This window comes from Euprymna scolopes, chromosome 9 (genome assembly GCF_053919585.1).
Source record: "Euprymna scolopes isolate OS-2025 chromosome 9, ASM5391958v1, whole genome shotgun sequence".
Lineage (NCBI taxonomy): Eukaryota > Metazoa > Mollusca > Cephalopoda > Sepiida > Sepiolidae > Euprymna > Euprymna scolopes.
Genome location: NC_136490.1, coordinates 151,612,711 through 151,637,791, shown reverse-complemented (window position 1 = coordinate 151,637,791; position 25,081 = coordinate 151,612,711). Strand labels below are relative to the sequence as shown.

Here is a 25,081-nt window from a genome sequence, read left to right as displayed (position 1 = left end):
GTTTCATTATTCTTTTGTAACGGGATTAGGATTTATATATCCTAGTCCTCTACATAGTCGATATTGCAATAGAAGAAAATATTTATGAAACTATTTATTTATCAGTTGAGTGCGGGTATCTCGGAAAGAAAAAAAAATTGTTGTCCCAACATAATGTTTTAAAGACTCCTGATATCAAACTCTCACATGGGCGAGATTTGGCGTGCGCATGCGTAACGTTCTATGCTAATAAGAAAGAGAATAAACAAGAGAAAGGGAGAGGAAAGGTAATGAACTCAAGCGTTGCGTTTGGTGGTAAAGGGACCCCATATTGAAAAAGGTCCTTCTGTGGATTTCGAATAGAAAAGTTTATTTTATGAACTGGACTGGGCTAAGTAATCTAATTACGTGTTTAGATATATCGGATCTAGAGATTGAACTCACACCTTCTAGTCCAAATTCACTCTAAAATATTCGCTGTGTATAAGCGTATGAAGAGTTCTTTTACGGTGCCTGGTTGCATAAATATAAGCTACATACATGTTGGTTCGGAGAGTAAAATTGTACATATATTTCCACTCAGTGACTTTGTTGTGACACATGCACCAAAGATAAAATCAAGTAGAAAATAAAGTAAAAAAAGTAGCTCATCTACTGTAAGATTTTATGTTAAACAAAACTTCGCACATGGTCGTTTTTGTAATTTTGCATATATACGTTCACACTCGTGAGCGATCAAGTAATTAAAATCAAATAATAAAAGTCCTTTTATACATCTGTTGCGCAGGATGCCTGTCATTCCTAACTGGTCGCGACCCCTTTGTGGTTGTTGACCTTTGGCCTCCTCTGTTTAGCTAGAGGAACAAAACTACTCATACATGAAAGCACAATGGAGACTTGTTAATTTTCAAAGGTTTTATTTAGAGAAAGAGATTTTACTCGTTGGGGGGACAGACAATGTAAATTATTTGCTTTGAGAATTTTCTTAATTTAGTCCTAATGGTGGATGATGTACAAGCAGAGTCTCGAGGTAACATGCACTTAGATTTCGACATCATTTTCACGTCCTGTTAGCTTAATTTCCAACAAGATTTTGCTACACCAGAAATTTCCTGTTCTCTCGCTCAAACACCTAATTTAATCTATCTCTATGTCATATCGTTGACCCTGTATTTCTAGCACATTTTGCTAGGGGGCTAACCTTTGACCTCCACTTCAATTACACCACCTGCAGCTGGATATATTTCCATTTGCTGCCGGGTTATCCTGACGTACTAATGTAACCCTCACCAAAATTCATACTAGTTAACTTAATCGCTACTTACTAGAATAGGGTCCCAATATTTAACACTACATACATAACTCGTATTCATAGTGTTGAATTGTTGAATGTATATATAATTTTCTAGCTTGCACTTTTCAAATGCTTGCTAAAATTATGTATGCACCTGACAATTCTTTTGTTGTGATTTTCGAAATCAAAACAGAGACGAATTTATCGACATATAAGTTTATTTAAAATTAAACTTGTACCCATCGACATAAAGAGAAACGTTTAGTTGTAGGGGTTGGTTTGTGTGCGTAGCGGCGATGAAATACTGTCAGTCTGATGTCTTTTCCCTCTTTTTTTTCTGTTGTTTATGTTATCTTTTATATGGACATCAATTCACATTCCTGAAATGTAAATATTAACATATTACATTGTTCTTTTTTATTTTATGTTGTGCAATTTATAACCTTCTGGCCTGGAATGTAAAACTTTCTTTGTTTTCGGTGACAATTACAATTCCGGTCATTTTTATGGGATGCAAAAATGCCCTGGCTCCATATTCAGCAATATGTAGATAGATCTATACACAAATATAAATTTCTATACACTTAGACAAACAGACAGACAGACAGACAGACACACACACACACACACACTCACACATAGTAAGTTTATAAAAATATTTTTGGCAATTAAGCTGTACAGAATTTTCTACATTTCATCCTTGTGAGGACTTATCAGAATCGACGTTATTACTGTGTATTTTATATATACACATAGTATTAAATTTGCTAGTTAACCAATTATGTTCGGTGTAATCACATTGACACACCCGTCCCCATTAGATCACTGAAGTTAAGCAACATTGCGCTTGGTCAGTACTAAAATGGGTGAGCATTTTGGAATTCCAGGCGCTGGATATGCTCTCTACTAATCTCGGAATGCTTATATTGGTCATCCTGAACTTCTTGCCGCTGGATCAAACAGTGGCAATTCAGGAGAGGTATGGTTGAGGATGGCACAACACTTGCCTCATAATTTCACGTGCAGAGAATAGCCATTAACTTTCGAAACTGCTTCAGATTATTTGTTATTTTTGCTCTCAATTTCAACAGCCAATGATCATACTTTTATAAGAAAAAAGTTCAGCCAACTTATAATTCACCTCTCTCTGTATTTGTGCCATATATATTTTCATAACATATTACCTAGCTCTATTCATGTATTGAGCACTATCAAAGTAAATACCGAAAATCACTCCATAAAATATTATCTCTCCTTATAAAATATTATGTAGACACAGGAAATTATATATATATATATATATATATACATATATATATATATATATATATATATATATATATATATATATTTCTTTTCAAAGGAAATAAGGTAAAAAAACCCGATAAATTATATATATATATTTTTTAATTTAAACTTTTTTTTAATGTAAATACAGTCATATCTTGCTACGATGTGCTGACCGTTTCAATCATTTAACACCTTTTCAAATTTTGAAGAGAGAGAATTCGCCATGAATGGCGATGGATGGAATGTGAGTTCTCATTGTTAAATCTTTTCAGTTTTTGTACCTTAATTTTTCTCGCCTGATGATATCTAATATGATTGAAACGGTCTGTACATCGTAGCAAGATATGATTGTATTTACATAAAAAAATAAAAAAAATATAACTTGCTCTCTTACGATTGAGCACTATCAACGACCCTTGTTGAAATTCAATTATTTTTCAATTTTTTGATACCTTCCCACCGAAAAACTATATATATGTTTCTGTGGAAAGGCATCCCGTAAATGTCATTCAAAAGACAGAATTCCGTGAAATAATTAACAAATGGGTATAAGAAGAAAAAGTTTGTCCGAGATATTATTATAAAAAAAAAAGATAAATTGCTGGGAGAATGAAGAAATGGAGGGGTTTTTAACACACTGCTGTCGAGGCTGATTCGAAGTTACAAATGAAGTGAATAACGATTCGGTTACTTTTAAAACAGAAAAGACATGGTATGTAAACCAAGAAGGAAAACAGTTTGAGCACTTGCGTTGATAAATAACATTTACTTTTAATTAATATAATTGTCTTCTTACATATAGTTGTACGCATATGTAATCTCTACATAAATGTTTTTACTGTCCACCTACTTTGGCTCACTCTGTATGTGAGGCTAGACATTGTAGGATCAGGTGGTTTGTGTATTGGGGAGGGGGAGGTCTTCCTTGCACTTTGGGCAGATTGGGGAGTCTATTTGTCTCCACCCGTGTTTGTTTACAGCAGTCCTGTAGTGTCTTGTTCTTATCCGGTTTGCAGCTACCCACTGCTTCCTACTATTTGCAGCAAAACCTGGGAGGCATCAACTCGGGCCTTCAATGATGTCTCCTCCTTTGAGAGTATTGTTTCCCCATTCCTTCTTCTATGTCTCAACAGGGTCGAAATTTTCGGGATTTCAGGGGAGTGAGTCTCTTTCTTTATACATATGCCCACTTGATGTGCATATTATTTTCTATTTAAAATATTTTTTTGTATTTTCAACTTGGAGTCATACACTTCCGACTTATCGTTACCTCGTGTGTATTCACTACCAAACCAAGATGTCTATCTACGTTTATATAGTTTCTCTGATTGATAGGCTTAATTACTCTTCAGAAATATTTATGCACGTTGAACAGGTTGATTGATTCGGTTTCCCTTTGCTGTTCTTCCATCATTTTTGGAGTATTTTCCCGGCAGGCATCATTTTCCCTATGAACTGACAAGCCAAGAAGAACATAAATGTTACCATCTTGTTGAGCTGTAATGGTGGCATTATATTTATGGGCAATGTCCAATGTTATCGCCAGCTTCGATGGAAAGGGCATCTATCAGAAGCATCACAGACGTCTGGTCCACACACACACACGCACGCACGCACACACGCACACATGCACGCACACACACACACACGCACACACACACACACACGTGCACACGCACACACGCACACACACACGGGCACACACACGCATGCACACACACACGGGCACACACACGCATGCACGCACACACACACACATGCACACACACACGCACGCACACACACACACGCACAGATACGAGGTGCCTTCAATAAGTTTTCATATTTTTTCATATGGGCACTTTTATTGAAACTCTAATCCCCTTCAAAATAATCTTCTCCAGTTGCAATGCACTTGTACCGTCTTAACAACTTCTAGGAGGCCGCATGGAAGTATTCTTATATGAGTGTGTAAATGACCCTAGTCACAGCCTCTTTCATCTCCTCAATTGTCTCATAACGATAGCCTCTAAGGTTTTCCTTGAGCTTAGGGATTAACCAAAAGTCACAGGGAGCAAGGTCTGAACTATAGGGAGGGTGAGGAACTGGCTTGATGCCCATGACAAGGTCTTTTTTTCTTAACTTCTCTGAGCACCCTTGGGACAAACTTCATGCAAATCTTCTGCATCTTCTGTTACTCGCGAATAATTGTGTGTACAGTTCCCACACTGACATCAAACTGCGCACTTTTTGTTTATATAGAAACTCGACAGTCCTTATCCATGAAATTCTGCATTTGGTCAATCAACTCTATGTTCGGACTTCCTTACACCTATCACACTTCTCATCATCCCTCACAGAGTATCTGCCTTCCTTGAATCTCTTATGCTACTCAAAAACTGATGCTCGATTCATGCAAGATAGTCTAAAAGCAGTCTGAAGTAATCCATACGTTTCTGTGTCATTTTTTCCAAGTTTAAAACAAAATTTGATTGCATATCGCTCTTCTAAAGTGTCTTCACGTCTAGAGTGCATTTTTGAAATTCACCAGTTGTGACAATCAGGCTTTAGTATGGTGTATTCCAATTCCTGCTGTAGCTGTTCACTTGAACCTGAAATCATAAAAATTGATCAGTCATCTCATAAGATGTGTAGCAAAAACATACTGCCCTTTCAAGAGTATACACCAATTTTTAATGACTGTACAAAAAAGTCTGAAAAATTATTGAAGGTATGTATATATATATATATATATATATTGTCATCCACATACAGTACTGTTTCATTGTATCACAACTCATCAGTGCGGCTAGACAAACACCTTTCCCCAGCCATGGATTGAACCTACAACCGTCGCATTGGCAGTCGGCAGCTTTCACCATTCGGCTACGAATCAGTGCCGTAAATATTTCTCCTAGAGTGTGAATTAAATCCACACCCTCCCTTCACACAGTGCTCGAACCATCAGCTTGTTTACAAACAAATTAATAGTGGGCTTCGCTTAATTGCTTTTTTAAATACGCGTCGGGTGAAAATATATTTACAAAGTGCTCAACCCAAAGAGGGGGGCTTACACCGATTCTCGCCAGATCACTGAAGTTAAGCAATGTTGAGCCTGGCCGGTACCAGATGGGTAGGTGCTATATGTACCGCGCCGAGTCGTAGAAATTTCAAGGTTGATATCTGGGGGTGCATTAATTCCCTAGGATAGAAATTTTCAAATTCAAAATGACGTAATGGAAACATATTATAAGGTATTTCCAGCTTCTCTTCCAATTTTTGGATTTTAATCATGTCAAAACGCACTTTATTTCCTTTTGACAGATTGATTGTTGCTATTTCTTCTGATGAGTTAAGGGCAAAATAGATTCACTGATTGATATAATAATTTAGTAATTTATTTTGCGCTATGAAACAAATACTGTCAAGAATTGTAAATGGCAACTGAATTAAAGGAATAAATTATAAGAGGGTCAACATCATGAACTTTGGAATATAGTCTTTTGTCATTTATTCACTATATTGCTCTGTAATTACATTGAGCTTCTTAAATAAGGATTGGTATATGCATAAGAAAATATATTTCCACAAAAAAATATATATAATTATTTTTTTACTATAATAATTAAATACATACAGACACTAGTGTCTCATCCTTTCGAGAATCTTCAGTGCAGGGTGTCATGATTAACACCAGTCGATAGATTCGAACCCGGCAACATGAGCCATCTCTGGCTTGATTAGCAAAAATCGTATATAATCAGCAACCATTAACCGTGAGAAATAACGTTGAATTTAAACATTTTAATTTTAAATGTTCTTTACGTAAGTCACAGTGATCTAATCGTTATACGATGATCTATGCAAAGTCCCACAAGATCCGTTGCTTCTGCAGAGTCTAACGATCCCATTGAAACTCCAAAAAATAATATAATATATATATATATATATATACATAAATTATTTTGGGGTGTGTCAATGGGATAGTTAGACTCTGCAGAAGCAACGGATCTTGTGGGACTTCATGTCCTTTATATTTTAACAAAGAATAACACTATTGATGTAGGTGACCTACGCTTTATTCGAGATGATAATTGTAAGGACGCTACAAATGTAAAATGTAATGGAGTTAGAAGGACAATCACTAAGGAGATGAATAATTTTGGCTTTAAAGTTGAAATTAATGAAAACTTAAAGCAGGTTAACTTCCTCGACGTTACATTTGATCTGGAATTAAACACTTATAAACCCTATATGAAGGAAAACACTAACCCTACACCCACGATCTAACTATCCATTATTAAACATATACCGTTATCTATTGACAGTAGAATAAGCAACAACTCATCTGATGAAGAAACTTTTAATGAGTGCAAAGCTATTTATAATATGGCACTTAAAAATAGTGGGTACAAAAACATAGATATAAAATATAAAGTCACTAATACTAGCTCAAATAGATCTAGAAATTGTAATAGGAAAGTGATTTGGTTTACCCCCCCCCCCCAATCTAATGCTAAGAACAAAACTTGGTACCAAATTTTTACAACTTATTAACAAGAATTTCCCACCAAATATGTTACATTAGATTTTTAATAAAAACACATTAAAAGTGAGTTATAGCTATGGTGATAACTTAGAAAGAATCATAAAAAAGCATAATAGAAGAATATCAAGGGAAACTATGAATATTAGTGATAATGCAGTTATGAATAACTGTAATTGCCAAAAATCCGAGGATTGCTCCATAAAAATTAAGTGTTTAACCCTCTCAGTGGTATATCAATCTAAAATATTCCTAGAAGAAAACCCGAGGGAAAAAAATTTTACATAGGAAGTACTCAAATGACATTCAAAAATAGATTTTATGGACATAAACATTCGATGAATAATCAAAAGTATAAAAAAGACACCTCGTTATCGTTACACTATTGGAAACTAGTTAGGGCAAACAAAATACCAAAGATAGAATGGAAAATTATAAGGAAAGCCAATACATGCCACTCATTAAACTCGCCATGTTAGTTATGTCTATCAGAAAAACTTGAGATAACAATGTTTAAGGACAGGGACAAACTATTAAACATCAAACAAGAAACTGCTATATCCTGTAAACATTTCAAAATACATGCGCTTAAAGAACTCTAAGTTATGAAGATCTCAACTGCTACAATATCAACACCCCACCATCTTATATAAGTGAAGTCATGATTATGGTTCTATCCAATTTATTACATTATTATTCTGTTAATATTTTATTTTCTCAGAGAATATAATATTGTTAATCCGAAAAAAATACTTATATAAATATATCTAAACTGAACGAATGATCAAGAAATTAGGCGAAATACTAAATAATATATATGCATAAATTATGTTATGAAATGAATAAGGTAAGTACAATAATATGAAAAACATTTGTATTCTGTTTATATAGCCTCCATGTTCAGTTATTTGTCGTTTGAGGTAGAAGTAAATTGATTTAAAGATAGACCTATTGACTTTAATACTTCAGTACTAGTTTTATGTAGTAAATACATACAATCTATGAAAAACAGAGAATGGGTGGGTGCACGTAATATAGTTGTATAAATTTCTATTCAGGTATATGGGTATAGGATGTCGGTAAAGAAGTTATGTATAAAATATGCCTATATCTTTATCTATATATATGTATATGTGTGTGTATGTGTGTGTGTGTGTGTGTGTGTGTGTTTGTGTGTGTGTTCCTATTCAGACTATTGAAATTAGCTATATCATATTAATGTATTTATTGGATGGGGCTACCATACTGCCGAAGTTAGAGTGTATTCATAATGAATTAACTATAAAAAATTAACTATAACTGAAAAGAAGAAATAGTATCACAGGGCTACAGATGTACACAACCATGGTTATGTGATGCGTATATGTATGTGTGTGTATATAGTCGCGTGTATATATGTATATGGGTCTATCTATATATGTATGAGTGCGCAGTTGTGTGTATATATATATATATATATATATATATATATATATATGTATGTACGTATATGTGTGTGTGTTTATACGTATACATGTGTTTATATGTAGATTTATATGTAAATTTTGCGTATTGGGGTGTATGTAGGTGTTCCACGCGTGCATGGGACTTTATATAAGAGAGTATGTATGTTTCTGCTATATATGTAGAAATTTCATGCTAAATGACTTAATTATCTAGAAAAATGGAATCATAGCTTTGTTTTTTCCATGTATGTGTGTGTATGTGAAGTGTAAGTGTATTATGTATGTATGTGTATTTGTATACGTATATGTATTTATGTATGCATATACATGTGCATGTATGTATATGGATCTATATGTATATATGTGTATGTAGGTGTATGTATGTGTCTAAGTGTATATATATCTAAGATAGGATTCTATTTTTGTAGGTGATATAAGAAAACGATTTTGCATTTACATTTAGTGTAAATATATAGATGTGTGTATGTAGATGTATATGTATGTGTGTATATTTGTGTCCATATGTATGCAGATGTATGTGTATGCATGTATATGCTGTATTGTTGCATTTTGTATTTTGTATTCTTATATTTTTTATATGTATATGTATGCATGAAGAAATATACTAAATGTGTGCATCTACGCTTGTGCATTTCCGTGTATGTATACTTTCGAAATATGCGTGTCTAAAAATCAGAGATATCGTTTTGTCCATACTGGGTGCCTATTTAGAATTGTCGGCCACCTTAAAAGTTGACTATGTTTATCGACGCCAAATTGGCGAACTTCTCAAGTATTTTATAATAATACACCAGAGAATAGGTACTTAATTTTAAGGTTATAAAAAGAATAAAAATAAAAATTGTTCCTACGGAAGTTAAGATGAGAGAAAATAAAAGCATGAGATAAATGGTTGGATCAGAGGCATGTCCTTACTTATCTTCCCCCAGACAAACCCCCTGCCCCCTATTCCAAATGAAATCCTTCACTGTGTTCCCCTCCCTAATCTAAGATAGAATTCTATTTTTGTAGGTGATATAAGAAAACGATTTTGTACCTTGAGTTGAGTTTTTTGGGGAAATTCTTGGCCTGAAGACGTAGTCTCTCCAATAAAGGGTGATTACAGAAACATGTTTGCACATATGTAGTCATCAATGTTTATATATATATATATATATATATATATATATATATATATATATATATATATATAAACGAAACAGGTGCTGTTTATGAAAAACTTTTGAAATGACTGCTATATATTGGGTACAATATAATAATCAACAGTGTACTGCTATAAGAATATAATCTGCATAAATTAAAATATTATACTTGAGCGTATTTTACAATCATAATCAATAGAGGCTCTATAATAATATAATTGGGTTTATAATAATATAATTGGGTTTATAATAATAAATACGACATCTGCATAAATTAAAATATCACATGTAAGCATATTTTACAATTGGGTAACACCGGGTGGCCTGCAAGTAATATATATATATATATATATATATATATATATATATATATATATATATATGTGTGTGTGTGTGTGTGTGTGTGTGTGTATATTATACACATTATATACACTATGAACATTTAGAATGATCTAATCGAGTTGTGCAGACCATCTTAAATGGTTATATAATGGATATTTATCAAGTTCTCTGTTGTATTCAGTATATTTGAAACTTCATTAGCTTATTTTATATATATATATATATTATATTAGTTCACTTTATCAATAATTTTCAACTTATTCAATTCATATATATGTGTATATAATTTACAATTTCTTGAGTATATATATATATATATATATATATATATATATATATATATATATATATATATATTTAGTAATGTGAAATATTAAATTAGCTCTAGGATATTTACCTATCGAGCTTATTATATATCTAAATTACAATGAGCACTTTTTCTTTCCTGTATTTTAATTAAACTAGTAATTTCACTATTACATTAGAATACACTCTGCTCTTTAGACTATTGTTCTAATCTCCTTTAATATATATATATATATATATATATATATATATATATATTATTATTATTATTTATTACTATTGTGATAAATATGTCGCCCCTTAAAGAAACTCAGTTCTTACTGTTGAGTACTTTAAAGTTGAAATAGAAAGTCGGTCACTTAAGCTCGCGTAGATCATGATGTTATAATCATTAGATCACTATGGCCGGATGCTACGACATTTAAAAAATCAATGTTAAAATTTCAATGATATCTCTCACGTTTGAGACTGACCATGTGGTTTGTTTCTTGCTAATGGAATCAGAGATGGCTTCGTGGCCAGGTTCAGATCTCCTGACCAGTAGTAATCGTGTCACCCTGCACTGATAATTCCCAAAAAGATGAAACACTAGTGACTGTAGGTATTATGTTTCCAATATTTATTTCAACAATACTCGATACATGTATGAACATTTTTTCTGACAAGTAAGCTACAAGAAACTGTTTATATTAAAATTGTAACATAGTCATTACATATCTACTCTTGGATCACACACGTTATATGCAGACAGTCGTAAGAAAACAAAGACAAAGAAAGAATTCAACTCCTTTTTTTCGGTTGAAACAACAAACATTTATTTACAGGTATTTCCAGAATAATGCTGTGTCTCTTGTTCCAAAAGTCTTCTTGTACTTCAATGTGTTTAACAAGACTCTGCCATGTCAAACACATGGTACTCTGACTTTGCCTGGCCATGTTTAGGTATTGTTTTTCGATGTTGCTCTTGGACGCATGTGTGACACATCTATTTCTCTTTTTTCTGGGCCACGTTTTTTTCTTTTTTTATAGACTTTTTCTTCCATTCTTCCTCACTGTGAAGTCACCTCGCACACAGCTCGGTCATTTGCATATGTTGACTGTCATACAGCTGTATTGTAAACTATGTGAAGTTAGGAAGAATTAAGGAAAGCCCAGACGAAACTCAAAGAGCAAAAAGAACTTGAAATGGAGGAATATCAACACGAGCGAATAAGAAGACCATCCAAATGAAGCCATAACTTAATTCTTACTTCTCTTATTGTGTCATTTAGTCCTTACATTTCATGAGTGATTTTCCTAACAAAAGGGAGATAACTGTTGTTTTCTTGGTTGGAATCTATCCATCTTATACTTATCATGGGCTGGTTCTCAACCTTAAATTAGTATTTCATTTTTTTTTTTTTTTAACTCCTTACATAAAGTGGCTTTATGCCTTCTTTGGAATGATTTCCATTAAAAAAAAAAAGATTCATGATCTGAATGCCACCATGAGATGTCGTTTTGGTGGGGACTTTTCTGGGTTATTTAAGCACGCATCTGCCTTTTCAATAATTAAACAAGTAAAGAAACCTGCCACTATCTAGGGGAAAACAAGTTTGATATTTATTTTTTATCACATATTTTTTAACATATTTTGCTTCTTTCTTCTTGGGGACAATTATGAAGTAACATACGCATCACATGATTACAGAGCACCAGTTCAGACAGATTTATGCAATCACAACTTGGTTGAATCTGTTGGGGCAAAATTCAGTCAACTCCAATAAAATTCATTTGAAATCACATAAGCAAATAATCTGATAAAGAAATTTCAAATTCTATTGCTTCTCGGCATCAGGAAGAACCAGTGAACAAAAATATGAACAGAAAAGAAATTAACATTTTCTTTTTTGCTTAATGCCCAGAATTTTTATTCTATTTAAATAGTTATACTTTAAAACTTATATACCATTTATATATTAATGTTTTTGGATAATGGACGATTCTAAAATTGTGAATTTACTAGCAGTTCTGCCCGGCTTTGCTCGGGCCCTATGTACTGTTCATAAGGTTATGTGCATATGTATATATTAAAAAGTAATGTAAATTAATGCCTTTCTTTAACTACAATAGAGAAAATACAGACAGACATTTTCACTTTTATAGATATACTAGCATTTCAGCCCGGCGTTGTCCGGGTGTTGGGATGTGTATGTTGAGCAAAAAAAAAAAAAGTGGTAGTAAAAAGTAAAAGTGGTAGTAAAAAAGTGGCAGGCTCGAACCCGTACCGCAAAAGAGGAAAAGAACGGGGAAAAAAAACCTGACGTCTTTGACGTTACGACCACCGCCAAACCTGAAGTGACTGATGTTTACATTAAGGCTAGACAATCGAAAGGAGAGGATATCTTTCCAAAATATCGGCGAAAAAGTAGAAAAGTGCCTAGTTGAAGGTGAAAATGTTAATGTTTTTAGCCAATTTTTCGATATTTGTCATATGAAAGGTCGAACTTCAAAACGATACTGATCTTGGTAAAATTCGTCACCTCTGTCCAAAGTTTTAAGCAGACATGCAAACATACATATATACATACATTTATATATTGGTAACTAAAAATTTTCGACCGAAACCGATGAAAAAGCTTGCCCTATCTCTGAATACCCTTTATGTAAAATTTCAAATGTTTAGACCAGAAATTGTCTGAGTAATTAGGTAGAGACCGCAGAGGTCAAATCTTTTTAAACTTTGACCTCTATTATGACCCCTTAACATTTATTGTTTTGGGCTCAAATCAAGTTATTAAGTTAGATCCATGTCCAAGGAACCTATATCTAAAATTTCAAGTGTTTAGACCAAAAATTGTCAGAGGAGTTTGGTAGAGTTCTCAAAAGTCAAATCGTTGAACTTTGACCCCTTAATCGCCAAATTTCTGGCCGAAATCCAGTCACATCGATTTTCCCAAATCTCAGTACCCTGTATATCAAATCTTGAATCTGTAAACTTAAAATTGACAAAAATATTGTGTATGGAAATGTACACACACACACAGACACGTTCACTTTTATAGATATATAGATAGATTGAATAGTCGGAAAAGAGACTAGCTACAGATCGTTATGACTTTTGTTATTATGCATATTTAAGGATGGTTTTCTGGACAGGTCATCAAGTCTGCAATGGGAAATTCTTCAGTCTGCAATGGGAAATTTGGGAGAGAGTTATTTGTGAAGCCCAAAATGGAGTTCAAAGCAAATAGTTCATTTATCAGTTGCCATGCAACATTATTATCATGGTCGGAATAAATTGTTGCCTATTGTTCACCATACAATTGTTATTGAATTTCCAGAAATAGAGAGTTCCTAGTTCCTGTGACTCGATGCATTTTCTGATTATATACAAGGTTACTAGCATCAAACAACCACTTTGCACACCTTACTCCGTCAAATAACTAAAAAGTACAATACAAACAGAAAGAAACAAATTCAAGCCAGATGTTCACCAAGAAAAAAACACTATTAGCCGAGTCTTGATCAATGGGGTTGTGGCCTCAGGAAAGCACATCGAAGATAAGTGCAGGATCCCTTTCCATGAACGACATGGCACTACAATTGCCAAGATATCACACAACTGTTGATATAATTACCTAAGAATTAGGTCTCCTATACTACTAGTCGGAATCAGTACCCAGACAAGCTGTCAAGCCTATACTCTCAAGCTGTCAGAACAAGAGTAACGCAAACTAGTCACATGAGATAGTGACAAGAAATTTTCCCCAAGTTGTTCAGATATAAAGAAAGATAGATAACGTTATCTCAGTGAGGAATTAATGCCAAGCACTGGGTATCTTTGAGCCACCTTTGTTAAGGTACCTCTGGTAAATAGATAAAGAAGGAGTGCAGAGACTGGACGATAAGCAAAACCCATTGTTTGGAAAGTGTCAGTGACCTGAATGCAAGAACTATTGCTTTTTAGTTCTATTCAAGAAAACGCTGAGAAATGACAACTACAACATCATTATCAGATGCATTAGAAACAACAATAAAATTCAAAGACGAGTTATCATGGATGAGCAACATATCTACAAAAAAGATGGCAGACTGACACTCAGTTGACCATTTCCATGGTACATCATTTTTTTTAAAGAGATTGTTGAAAGATGCACAAACTCAAAGCTCTAGCAAAGACACACTGTAGTGAGTAATTATGCCAAGGCAAAGGCATTAAGCTTTAATATTTGCCTGGCATTTTTTAATGAGTGAAATCAGAATTGCTTAAAAGGCAGGTTTATTTTAGTTGGCTTTAAATACATCTGGTATAAAATTGTTCAAGATTTGTGTTGCGTTCATTTGGTTCTTGATGAAGTTTCCATTTCAATATCTTTTTCATTTTATTTTGGAGTCAATCACAAAATATTAACAACATGATGCGGTTCTTGATAGATTTAACATTTTGAAATTCAACATTTTATTTTGCAAATATACAACAACAATTAAGTTCCAGAAAGAATGAAAAAAAGTCAGACACTCTTCTCGTTTGTATAAATTTGTCGATAGATTTTTTTTTATGTGCATTAACAGAAATAACAAATAAAGAAAAATGAAAAAAAAAAATGAATTAGGATTCAAAATGGTTTCCTTGTTTTTGTCTAAAGTTCAACAGTGATGCCCATTTAATCTGGGGGTCGTGGTTGGGGTCGAGGATGGCAAATGTGTTTCAGCTGATTACCATTCAGGTATGCATTCATCTTGTGTTGAGAGTTACTTCTTATTTTTCTGATCAACAAGAAATGTTTTCCCTTTCATCGGCTGAAAAAGAAACAACAAAAAATTTCAACAAAGAAAAATCGATAAGATTTGTATGTTAAGATGGTGATATGTAGACACAGCTGACCAGGAAGAAACTGGACGCTGAGTCGTAACTGTTAGGCAAAAACTGAAACTGCAAGAAATCCTTGTTGCACACATTTTTTATTTTTTATTTTTTTATTATTACATTTTCACCCCAAACAAGGCACATTGCCACTTTGGTGTAGGGGGCTACTATCAGGGGCAACAACTACTGGGGTACTATGTAGGGATTAGGGCAGCGAGATGTTGGTTCACGTTGCACTTGAACTTATGCATGTCAGTACAGTTGGGGAAGCAGTGACCTGGAATGGAATTCCAAAGTCTAGCAGTTCTGGGGAAGAAACTACTGGAGTAGAAAGATCTTTTACATCTAGGGATCTCTACAGTGTGGGGGTGGGATTTTGCAGCTTGTCAGGTCTGTTGAGGGTGTTCACGTCGTGGGGGCACAAGTGCTTGCAGTTCTTCAGAGCATTCACCATTATAATACTTGTAGAACAGGCAGAGGGATGCAACGTTTCGACGATGGGACAGAGGCTGAAGTTTAGATGCCAGTTTAGGGCCTATCAGATTTGCGACTCTCTTTTGAACCCTGTCAAGGAGCGAGAGACTAGTAGCCGATGCACCGGCCCAAATATGACAGCAATACTCCATACATGGGCGAATAGTGGCCTTATAGAGGTACAGGATACTTTCGGGTGTTAGAAGTTTTCTAGCACGGTAGAGAGAGCCCACCTTCCTTGCAGCGGCCCTGGCAATGCCCTCGATGTAATTGTTCCAACTCATGTTTCCTGTGAACGTTAGGCCAAGGAGCTTGAGAGACGTACTCTCAGATAAAGAGTCGTTGGCCATTGCTATAGGTGGTAGAGAAGGTTTCTTGTAATTATTGAATGAAACCAGTTTTGTCTTGGTGGCATTGAATGTTACCATCCATTTTTGTCCGCATTCCACTACTGATTGGAGGTCATCCTCTAGTGTTTCTGCCATTACTTTAGATATATGTTCATTTGTTTTCCTGTCGTGCCTGCTATAGAGTGTGGTGTCATCAGCATATATACCCATCTCAGAGGCAATTTTGTCGGGGAGGTCATTTATGAATATCAGGAACAGCAGAGGTCCAAGGATAGATCCCTGGGGCACTCCCGCATTTATATCATATTGTTTAGATGTACGACCGTCGAGGACAACCTGGATTTTTCTCTTATCTAAGAAGGATTTAATTATGTTAAGTATCCTACCAGTGATACTGTAAGATCTAATCTTCCTGAGGAGACCCTCATGCCATACCCTGTCAAAAGCCTTAGATATATCTAGAGCTACCGCTCTGCCCTCTCCCGCTTTGTCCAGTGAATGGTATATGCGTTCAGAGATTACAGTGAGGATGTCTGCCGTGGAACGGGCTTGTCTAAATCCATATTGATGGTCGGTCAGAAGTTTAGCATCTGTAAGGTGCTGGACTAGAGCATGGTTAATTAAGGTTTCAAATATTTTGGCAAAAAATGGGAGGAGGCTAATAGGGGGATAATTTAATGGGTCAGTTCTTTCGCCAGAATTCTTGAATACTGGTACTACAGAAGCAGTTTTCCAACAGCTCGGAAAGCAAGATTCATTAAGGCATTTGTTGTAGAGTTTGGAGAGAACTGGAGCTACTTCGGCTGAGCACTTTTATTATAGCACAGCTGGGATGAGGTCGGGTCCACATGCTTTGGAAGTGTCAAGGTTTTTTATGATAGCATGCACCTGAGCAGGGGTGATTATCAGATCGTCTAGCATGGCGTCTGTCCGCATAGGAAATTGAGGTAGGGGGTGGTTTAGAGGGTCCAGTGTGGAGTTTGAGGCAAACCGACTGGCAAGCATGTTAGCCTTCTCGGTTGCTGAGCAAAGAACCTCGTGATTGTTGGTTAGTGGGGGAATTGTTGATTGCCCATTATTTACTACACTGTTGTAGATTTTCCAGAAGTCACGAGTTCCTAGTTTTTGTGCTTCGATGCGTTTTTTAGTGGTTTCCGTAAATTCCCTCTTAGCTGTCGCTATTTCTTTCTTAACGTTACTTCTAGCTTCTATGTACTTCTGTCTGTTTGAACTGGACTTATGTCGGTTAAACCTGCGGAATGCATGCTGCCTTTGAGCAATGGCAGTTGCGCAAGTCGAAGTAAACCATTGGGGAGAGTGGGGCTTGCTATAGAATTTCCGCATGGGAACATGCGCTTCGATTGCAGTTTTGAACCATTCAGTGGTCTCGGTTGCACACTGTTCAGCAGGAAGAGAAAAAATATTTCCCCATGGAGCGTCTCTGATAAGATCTCTGATGGCTTCCCAGTCAGCCTTTTTATAATATCTCGTTGTTTTGAGCACTGGCTCTTCAGTTTTGGGTCTAGAGTTTAGGGCGATTTCAACCATTATCACTGCATGATCAGCGTTCCCAAGTGGGCTGTCGGCTTTCGTTACACAATCATCAGGAACTGTGGTCAAAAACAGATCTAATAGTGATGCGTGTTGTTCTTCCTGATCAGGGAAGCGGGTTGGAAAAGTAACAATTTGCGATAGGGAGTGAGATACAGAGAAGCTATGAGTTGCGCTGCCTGCTGCATCTGTGTAAGTAGAGAATCCAAGCCAGTTTTTGTGATGGACATTAAAATCGCCAAATACATGTACTTGGGCGCTAGTGTCGAAGGAGAGTGCTGTGTCTATGCTGTCAGATACTTTGTTTATTATGGTGCAGTCTTAGGTCGAGGGAGAGCGGTAGAGAAAGTAAAAGTAGCTAATGTTGTGTTGCATGATTAGTCTAAAGCACATAAAGGCTTGATCATCCGTTTCTAGGTTTGTTTCTCTAGTCAAGGGAAGGGTATTACGAATGTAAACTCCAAGTCCGTGCATATGTCTGTCAGAATTATAAAGATAATTGTTTGTAAGGAAAGTTTGTTTAGCTCAAAAAATGTATTGAATGACAAAAATCCATCTTTTGACCATTTCCATCTCCAACCATCAATTGAATGGCAAATAATGCTTCAATGCGCATGATAAAATACAGATTTGACACCTGCAAGAATTAGCTTTTAACCCTTTATAATGTGAATTATGATGTAGATTTTTAAAAAAATATTTATTGTTAATTTTAGATGGCAGCTTACTGAATGTAAGCAATGGACAGTTGTAATCTGGGGGTATCTGGCATCTACCCAGATACTGAACTAATACGTACAAGGTGTGTTTGAATCCATTCCCACTTTATTTATGCCATTATTTAACCGATACTTGGCAATTCATTGAATCATTTCGAAATTGTCAGAACTTCATGACAAGTTGAAATGTTATTTTTCAGCCCATATGAAATCATTGTCATAAACATCATTTAAAAGACTTGTTGGATGCATTCTAAAAACTCAGCAACCACTTTTTTTTTTTTTTTTTTTTTTTGCTAGGCCACTATGTCTACATATTACCGTTATGACAATGAAATGAGCATTTTTATTGAGTTGAAAAATGTTCAATTGTTTATGAAACGTCCATATTTTTATCAAACGAATAAATTTTGATAAAGAGTTCGAAATATAAACTAATAAAAATCATAATAAGATGTATATATTTATGTTTTTATATATTACATGATGTGATGTAAACAAGAAATAAAATTAATTCTTAAGGAAGAAAATGTCATAACGTAAACAGGAACAAATTATTTTTTTTTAAATCTTGGAGAAGTTTCAATCTACGATTAGAAAAGGACAGGGATCAGATATACAGTAAAAAATCAACGAAACGATATTAGAACTTTTTAAAACTATTGGCCTTATAAAGGGGCATAACTCTTAACATTTCTAAAATTTGTTGATCTAAGGGAAGCAACTCTTATCGTTCAGATAATGTCATTTTATATATATATGTATGTTTATATATATATATATATATATATATATATATATATATATATATATATATATATATATATATATATATATATATATATATATATATATATATATATTATATACAGTGCAGTCGAGCATTGTCGTGGATAGGGAATTAATTAAAATGAATATTTAAAAGAATATGCAAATTAGCTAAATCTTTTGCAAATGAATGCAATTCCATGACCCATATATAACAAAGTTATATTTTCTTTTTAAATAAATAGAAAATAAATGGGTTTTAATATGAATATCATTACACATAAAATATATATATATATATATATATATATATATATATATATATATATATATATATATATATATATATAAACATAAAAATATAACACGGAAATTACATAATTGTCGATGCAATAATTTATTTCAACCTTATGGTATTTTCAAGCATCTAAACTAGACAATTACATTTTTGATACTCACACACACACACACACACACACACACACACACACACACACACACACACACACATGTGTGTATATATATATGTGTGTATGTATATATATATATATATATATATATATATATATATATATATATATATATATATATATATATATTAGAAAATCCACTATTTTAGATATTGATATATTACTCGATATTAAGAATTTAAGATTTAATGGTTGAAAGACCAGGCGAGTGCAAAATTAATTTTAGTGAACATTTTTATTTATTGAAATAAAATTGAAATTTTTTTTTTTTCCGAATAATAAAATATTCTTCTTCAGGAAATACAAATAGCTTTTTTCTTCTTCTTCTTCATCTCACGTGTCATGGTGGTGATATCATCCGGCACGTCATCAGAGTTTGGAAGTTGAGATTGAATGATGTTTTAATGTCCGCTAACAGTGTTAATGTTTGGCTAAACACCTGAGTAAATAATAATAGAAGATTCACTATTTGAAATGTGTAATACTTTATTTCTTCTCTATATAAATGTTTCAGTGGCTGTGGGTGCAAAGCTGTCAGATAAACATTAAATGCTGATTTCAATTTGTGGTTTAAATCATACAACATTTGATAACTAGTCACACTAATGATTGTTGGTTAAGACCTTGATGCCAGACCTTGTTAATATATCAATACTGTCCTAGTTTCATCCACCTTGTTCACTGCATGGTATAGTTTAATACTTGCTAGCAATGATAACTGATTATAATTAATTACAACTTCTGATTGGTTATGGGTGATGGAATGAGAATAATCTACACCCAGTTCCAGTGAACTAAATAAGTGCTAAGATTTGAACTTCCTGGGTTTAACAGAAAGATTCCAGGGTTTGACAAGAATAACCACCATTACTTACAGGTAATATTTTAAACGAACACGTGAGGTCTTCATCGATGATCAACACGGCAGCAGCATTATCAAATTCTCCACAATAATTTGGGGCACTGAACAATGTCACCAACTACAATGAAAAGACAGACAACATTGAAACCGGAAGTTTGGTGCATTCCTACAGTTCTTAAGGTAGCCATCTACAAAACTAAGGATCATTTCATAAAGAATGTAACAGACATGTACAGAAGTGTCTAAGAACTGTGTGCATGTGCTTTAACCGGACACGCTTTGAAATATGGGAATGCATTTGCACAAGAGCTATAGAAAGACAATATCAGAATTATTCGGTAGTAACTTTGCAGTAGTAACATGGATTGTGAATGCATTCATAATTATTGTTCAAATCCATGTTGGGTTATATTGGCGTTACTGCTGAGTCTGTGTCCAAGTCAAGAGTTCTCTTGGTTTTATTGGCACAAACAATATACTCTGAAAAGTTCCAAGTGGCCCTATACTTAGCACAAAAGATTATAAATTAAACATGAACAGATTATTGCCAAAAATCAGTTAATTCAATACTAGCTGGATGCGTAAATTAGGCAGTATTTTAAATTATTTATAATGAATAATTTCACATTAATAAGAATATATCAAATTATAAATTACTGTGACTTTAGAAAATTTTATTCTTCAATTTCATTTGATTTAAAAACTTTTTGTGTTCATATTTAATTAAATGGTGCACACAATCAAATCTTATTTTCTTTTGAAAATTTCAATAAAAAAACACATTCAACACATAAAACTTTTGATTATAGTTGTTTATTGATTATAACTGAGTTTTTTTTTGTTTTTGTTTTTTGTAATTGTTCACTGTTAATCTTTCTCCAGAATCTAAATGTCACCTATAAATCATAATTTGTTTATTGTTAATACAAATTAGAACATTGTTAATGAAATGATGTAACATTTTTTAAAGAAATAATTATGGAAATGTAATCTTACCACGTTCTTGTACAGTTCATTAATTTACAGTGCACAAGAGTCTTAATTGTATTGATCTTTCGTTATTGAGGATATTGTATCTGAAGCTCCTCTTCATATGCAGCTCAGTTCTTTTTTATTTTTATTTCCAAAATACCAGCACCTGACATATTAAGCAAGTGACCTGCTGCTTTCGTAAGTAGTTTCTTCTATTACAGCGTTATGCTAACAAGAATCCAATCAATTTAAACAGCGATTTTTTTTGTAGATCAATATGAATAGTTTTATATTCATTTATGTTTTCATTCTAAATTTCAGCTCATCATGTAAAAATCTGATGAAATTATGAAATGTTCGTCTTTTGCGAAACTTGTATTATGATAAAACTTTTGTCCAGTTATGTTAATCTTACCTTTCTCTTTTCGAAAAATTGATAACCATCTTCCACAACCTAAAACAAATTAATTATTGTAATTTAAATAAAAAGAAAATGAAGGGTTATTTTTACTTAATAATTCCTCTTGCTGAAAAAGACAAGAAGGAAAAAAAAATGACTGTAATAATTACAGTAACATAAGAAAACGTTTTTGCTGAATTTTTCATCTCACAATCACTTTGGATCTCTTTTTCATAGTCTCCCTCCTCTTTCCTCCCTTTTTCATTCTTTTTCTTTCCCTACGTTTCAGGGATGAGACGATTCCAATATTTTTCCAATTCTGATACTATTACCAATTCTGTATTAAATTCCCGATTCTGATACAATTACCGATTTCAATTCTGATTCTTTATAAATCTCTAAATATTTAATATAAAGTTGTTATTTTTCACGATTACTATAAAAACACATGTTAGATGTGCAGATCTTTTCTCAAATGTAAAAATACACTTGTGAGGGATGATCTATCGATTTTACTTTTACTACTAGTTTAAAATAAATAGAGATTCATTATTTTAGAATTAGAAGAATTTATTTAGTATTTTATTCAGTAGAAGATTTTTCTTTTACAAAAATCAAATAAAAATGCCCCCCCCCAAAAAAAGAATCGTTTTTAGCATCAGAAAACAGGCATAATTTTTCCGATTCCAGTACCCTCAAAAGTTTCGATTTTTTCGATTCCCCATTCCAATTAATCGTCCCAACACTACCACTTTCTTCCTTTCTTTCTTCCCTCTAAACTCTTACAGTCAAATGGCTTGTATTTCATTAACATTGACCATATAATCCTCAAATAAACGCCTCTGTATATTTTCCTAGCCACAATTCTTTGGGGGGTTTTCCCATACAGTCTCACTCTTTATCCTCCCAGTTTCCCTGTTGTTTGTACCAACAGAAAGCAAAAGTCTGTTTCTTCATCCATTCAAATCAGTGTTAGCATGGTTTAAACGAATGAAAAGAACAAAGACTCAAACTTTCTGATAAAAAATCTGTTGTGATGAAAATAGTCTTCTTTTAGAAAAAAATCTCTAAAATACAAGATCCCTTAAATAAGTTTGATGTCAGTATGGGAACTGTGCACACAAAGTTTGTCGTAAGGTTGCTCCATCCTTGTTACAGACTATTTGACAAGGATGGGCATCCAGACAGTTCCTCACCCTCCCTATAGTCCAGACCTTGCTCTCTGTGACTTTTGGTTATTTCTTAAGTTCAAGGAAAACCTTAGAAGCTATCATTATGAGAAAATTGAGGAGATGAAAGAGACTATGACAAAGGTCATTGACACACTTACACAAAAGGATTCCCATGGGGCCTTCCAAAAGTTATTGGAACGGTACAACAAGTGCATTGCAGCTGGAGGAGATTACTTCGAAGATGACTAGAATTTCATGTGTGAACTATTGATACAAGTGCCCATATGAAAAAAGTCTGGAATCTTATTCAAGCCACCTCATGGAATGAAGTAGCTTGGAATAGCTTGAAGAACTCCAAATACATTTTATTTATCTGTTTTGTATGAAGCCATTATATGTAAAACTAACACTATTTTCATTTATTTATTTTTTTGCTTTGTATTTTCCTTACATTACTTCAGGTATTTTTAACCATATTTATTCATTTATTTTATAACTAATTATGAAAAAACAGATTCCATGCTTATTGATATGTAATTTCTACTTATTGTTAGAAGGAAATATAACTTCAATTTTTATGCCAACTTAATTCGAAGAGAGCAAAACTTTAAGATACTTATTATTGTGGAAGTGCAGAAATTTCCGGCTTCCATACTTCTCCATTGTCTATTAGTCAGGTGCAAAGGTATAATATCAAATACTCACCAGAGACACATCATGCTTGGCCTGCTAGTGCTTAGAGTGGCTGCTCCATCATCAGTTGTATAATATCGAGATAGTTGTAATGCCATGTCATACACGGAAAGAGACCCTGCAGTTAGCTCCGATGGGCTTTCCCAAAGCCACAACTTTCTAGACAAGACTTGGCTAATAGTCTACTTGTGTACGATTATTTGGCATCAAAACTGGCCCACTTTGCCCAGCACTTTAATCCGAATATGAAATTATATGCAATGAGATCCCAAACAAAAATGGAATTAAATGACATCCCCAATAAAAAAGACACAATCAAACAAAACAACCACTGAAACAAAGTCCATTCACCTCCTCCCTTCAGATTTGCATTCACAAATATTTATGGGCTTAGAAGTAATCTAGATGATGTAGAGTTTTTCTCTTAGTAAACTCCCCAGATATCTTAGCAATGAGTGAAACTAACCTACACTCCTCAATTCCCTCTAACTGCTTTAATATGACATGATACCTCCCTCTCTGCCATAAAGACTCGGACAGATAATTACACGGACTTGGAGTCTATATTTGTAGCATTCTCCCCTTTACTAGAGAGCAAAATCTTGAATCAAATGATCAGGCCGTCATGTGCTTTAAGGAAATTCTGAAATGAATGAAAGTTGTCATCAAATGAAAATGTACGACTTAAATAAATTTATGAATAGTTTTGAGCAGCTACTATTGGAATGCAAGACATTTTTGAGAAAACGAGTTTTTTTTTAAAATTTTATTTTAATTTAATAAATGTTCAGATAATTAATGTTTTATTTTGTATTATTGTATTGCTTTAGTGCATTTGCTTTGTTTTTAACTAAAAGTCAACATTTTTGGATCAGGGTGTTTTTAAATTGTTTCCCCCTCAAAGGGGGAAAAAAAAACAGTAATCCACAAGTGCTGATGTATGAAATAATGTAAATATTAATTTATTTGCCAGTACGTCCAGTGTCACAAAAAAAAAACATCATTATCACAAACATTAATTAATGAGAAATAAATTACCTCCCTTTATAGTCACTCTTTATCAGTTAAAAATCTTTAAACCAATTCCTCTCCAAAAATAAAAAATAAAAACATGGTTATCTGTTTAAAGTTTCAAATTAGCTATTTTATTTTATAATTAAAAAAAAAGTCATGTTGAGAGAATACTTTAAGTTTTTTTTTTATTATAGTTTCTTTTTTAAAATTAAAAAAATGTGCAATGGAACTGACATCTGTTCCTTTATAATTTATATTAAAAAAATTAATCAGAAAAAAAAACCCAATCTGTTGTGTTGAATTTTCATTGTAAAAAAATCTAAATATTTTAAATCAATTCTTTTTAGATTTAAAATGTTATAAAAGAATTTGCTAAAAATTGTTCTAAATTCGTCATTATTTGTTTTGTTTTATTTTTTATTCATTTTATTTCTAATGTGCTT

At 33.5% G+C, this 25,081-nt stretch overlaps 2 protein-coding genes across 2 annotated transcripts in view; one reads left to right on the top strand and one right to left on the bottom strand.

The window, feature by feature from the left end:
- LOC145284925 (glutamate decarboxylase 1-like) overlaps positions 1-25,081 on the top strand; it is a 287,476-nt gene that overhangs the window by 227,806 nt on the left and 34,589 nt on the right. The gene's annotated exons all lie outside the window — the stretch shown is intronic.
- The window catches only part of LOC145284926 (uncharacterized), an 85,298-nt gene continuing 74,967 nt past the window's right edge, over positions 14,751-25,081 (bottom strand). The window contains exons 8-10 of the mRNA XM_080134021.1: positions 21,775-21,813; positions 20,401-20,505; positions 14,751-15,126 (exon numbers count right to left, since the gene is read on the bottom strand). Coding sequence (XP_079990147.1) covers positions 15,079-15,126; positions 20,401-20,505; positions 21,775-21,813 — 192 coding nt within the window. The 3' untranslated portion in view covers positions 14,751-15,078. The remainder of the gene's footprint in view (positions 15,127-20,400; positions 20,506-21,774; positions 21,814-25,081) is intronic.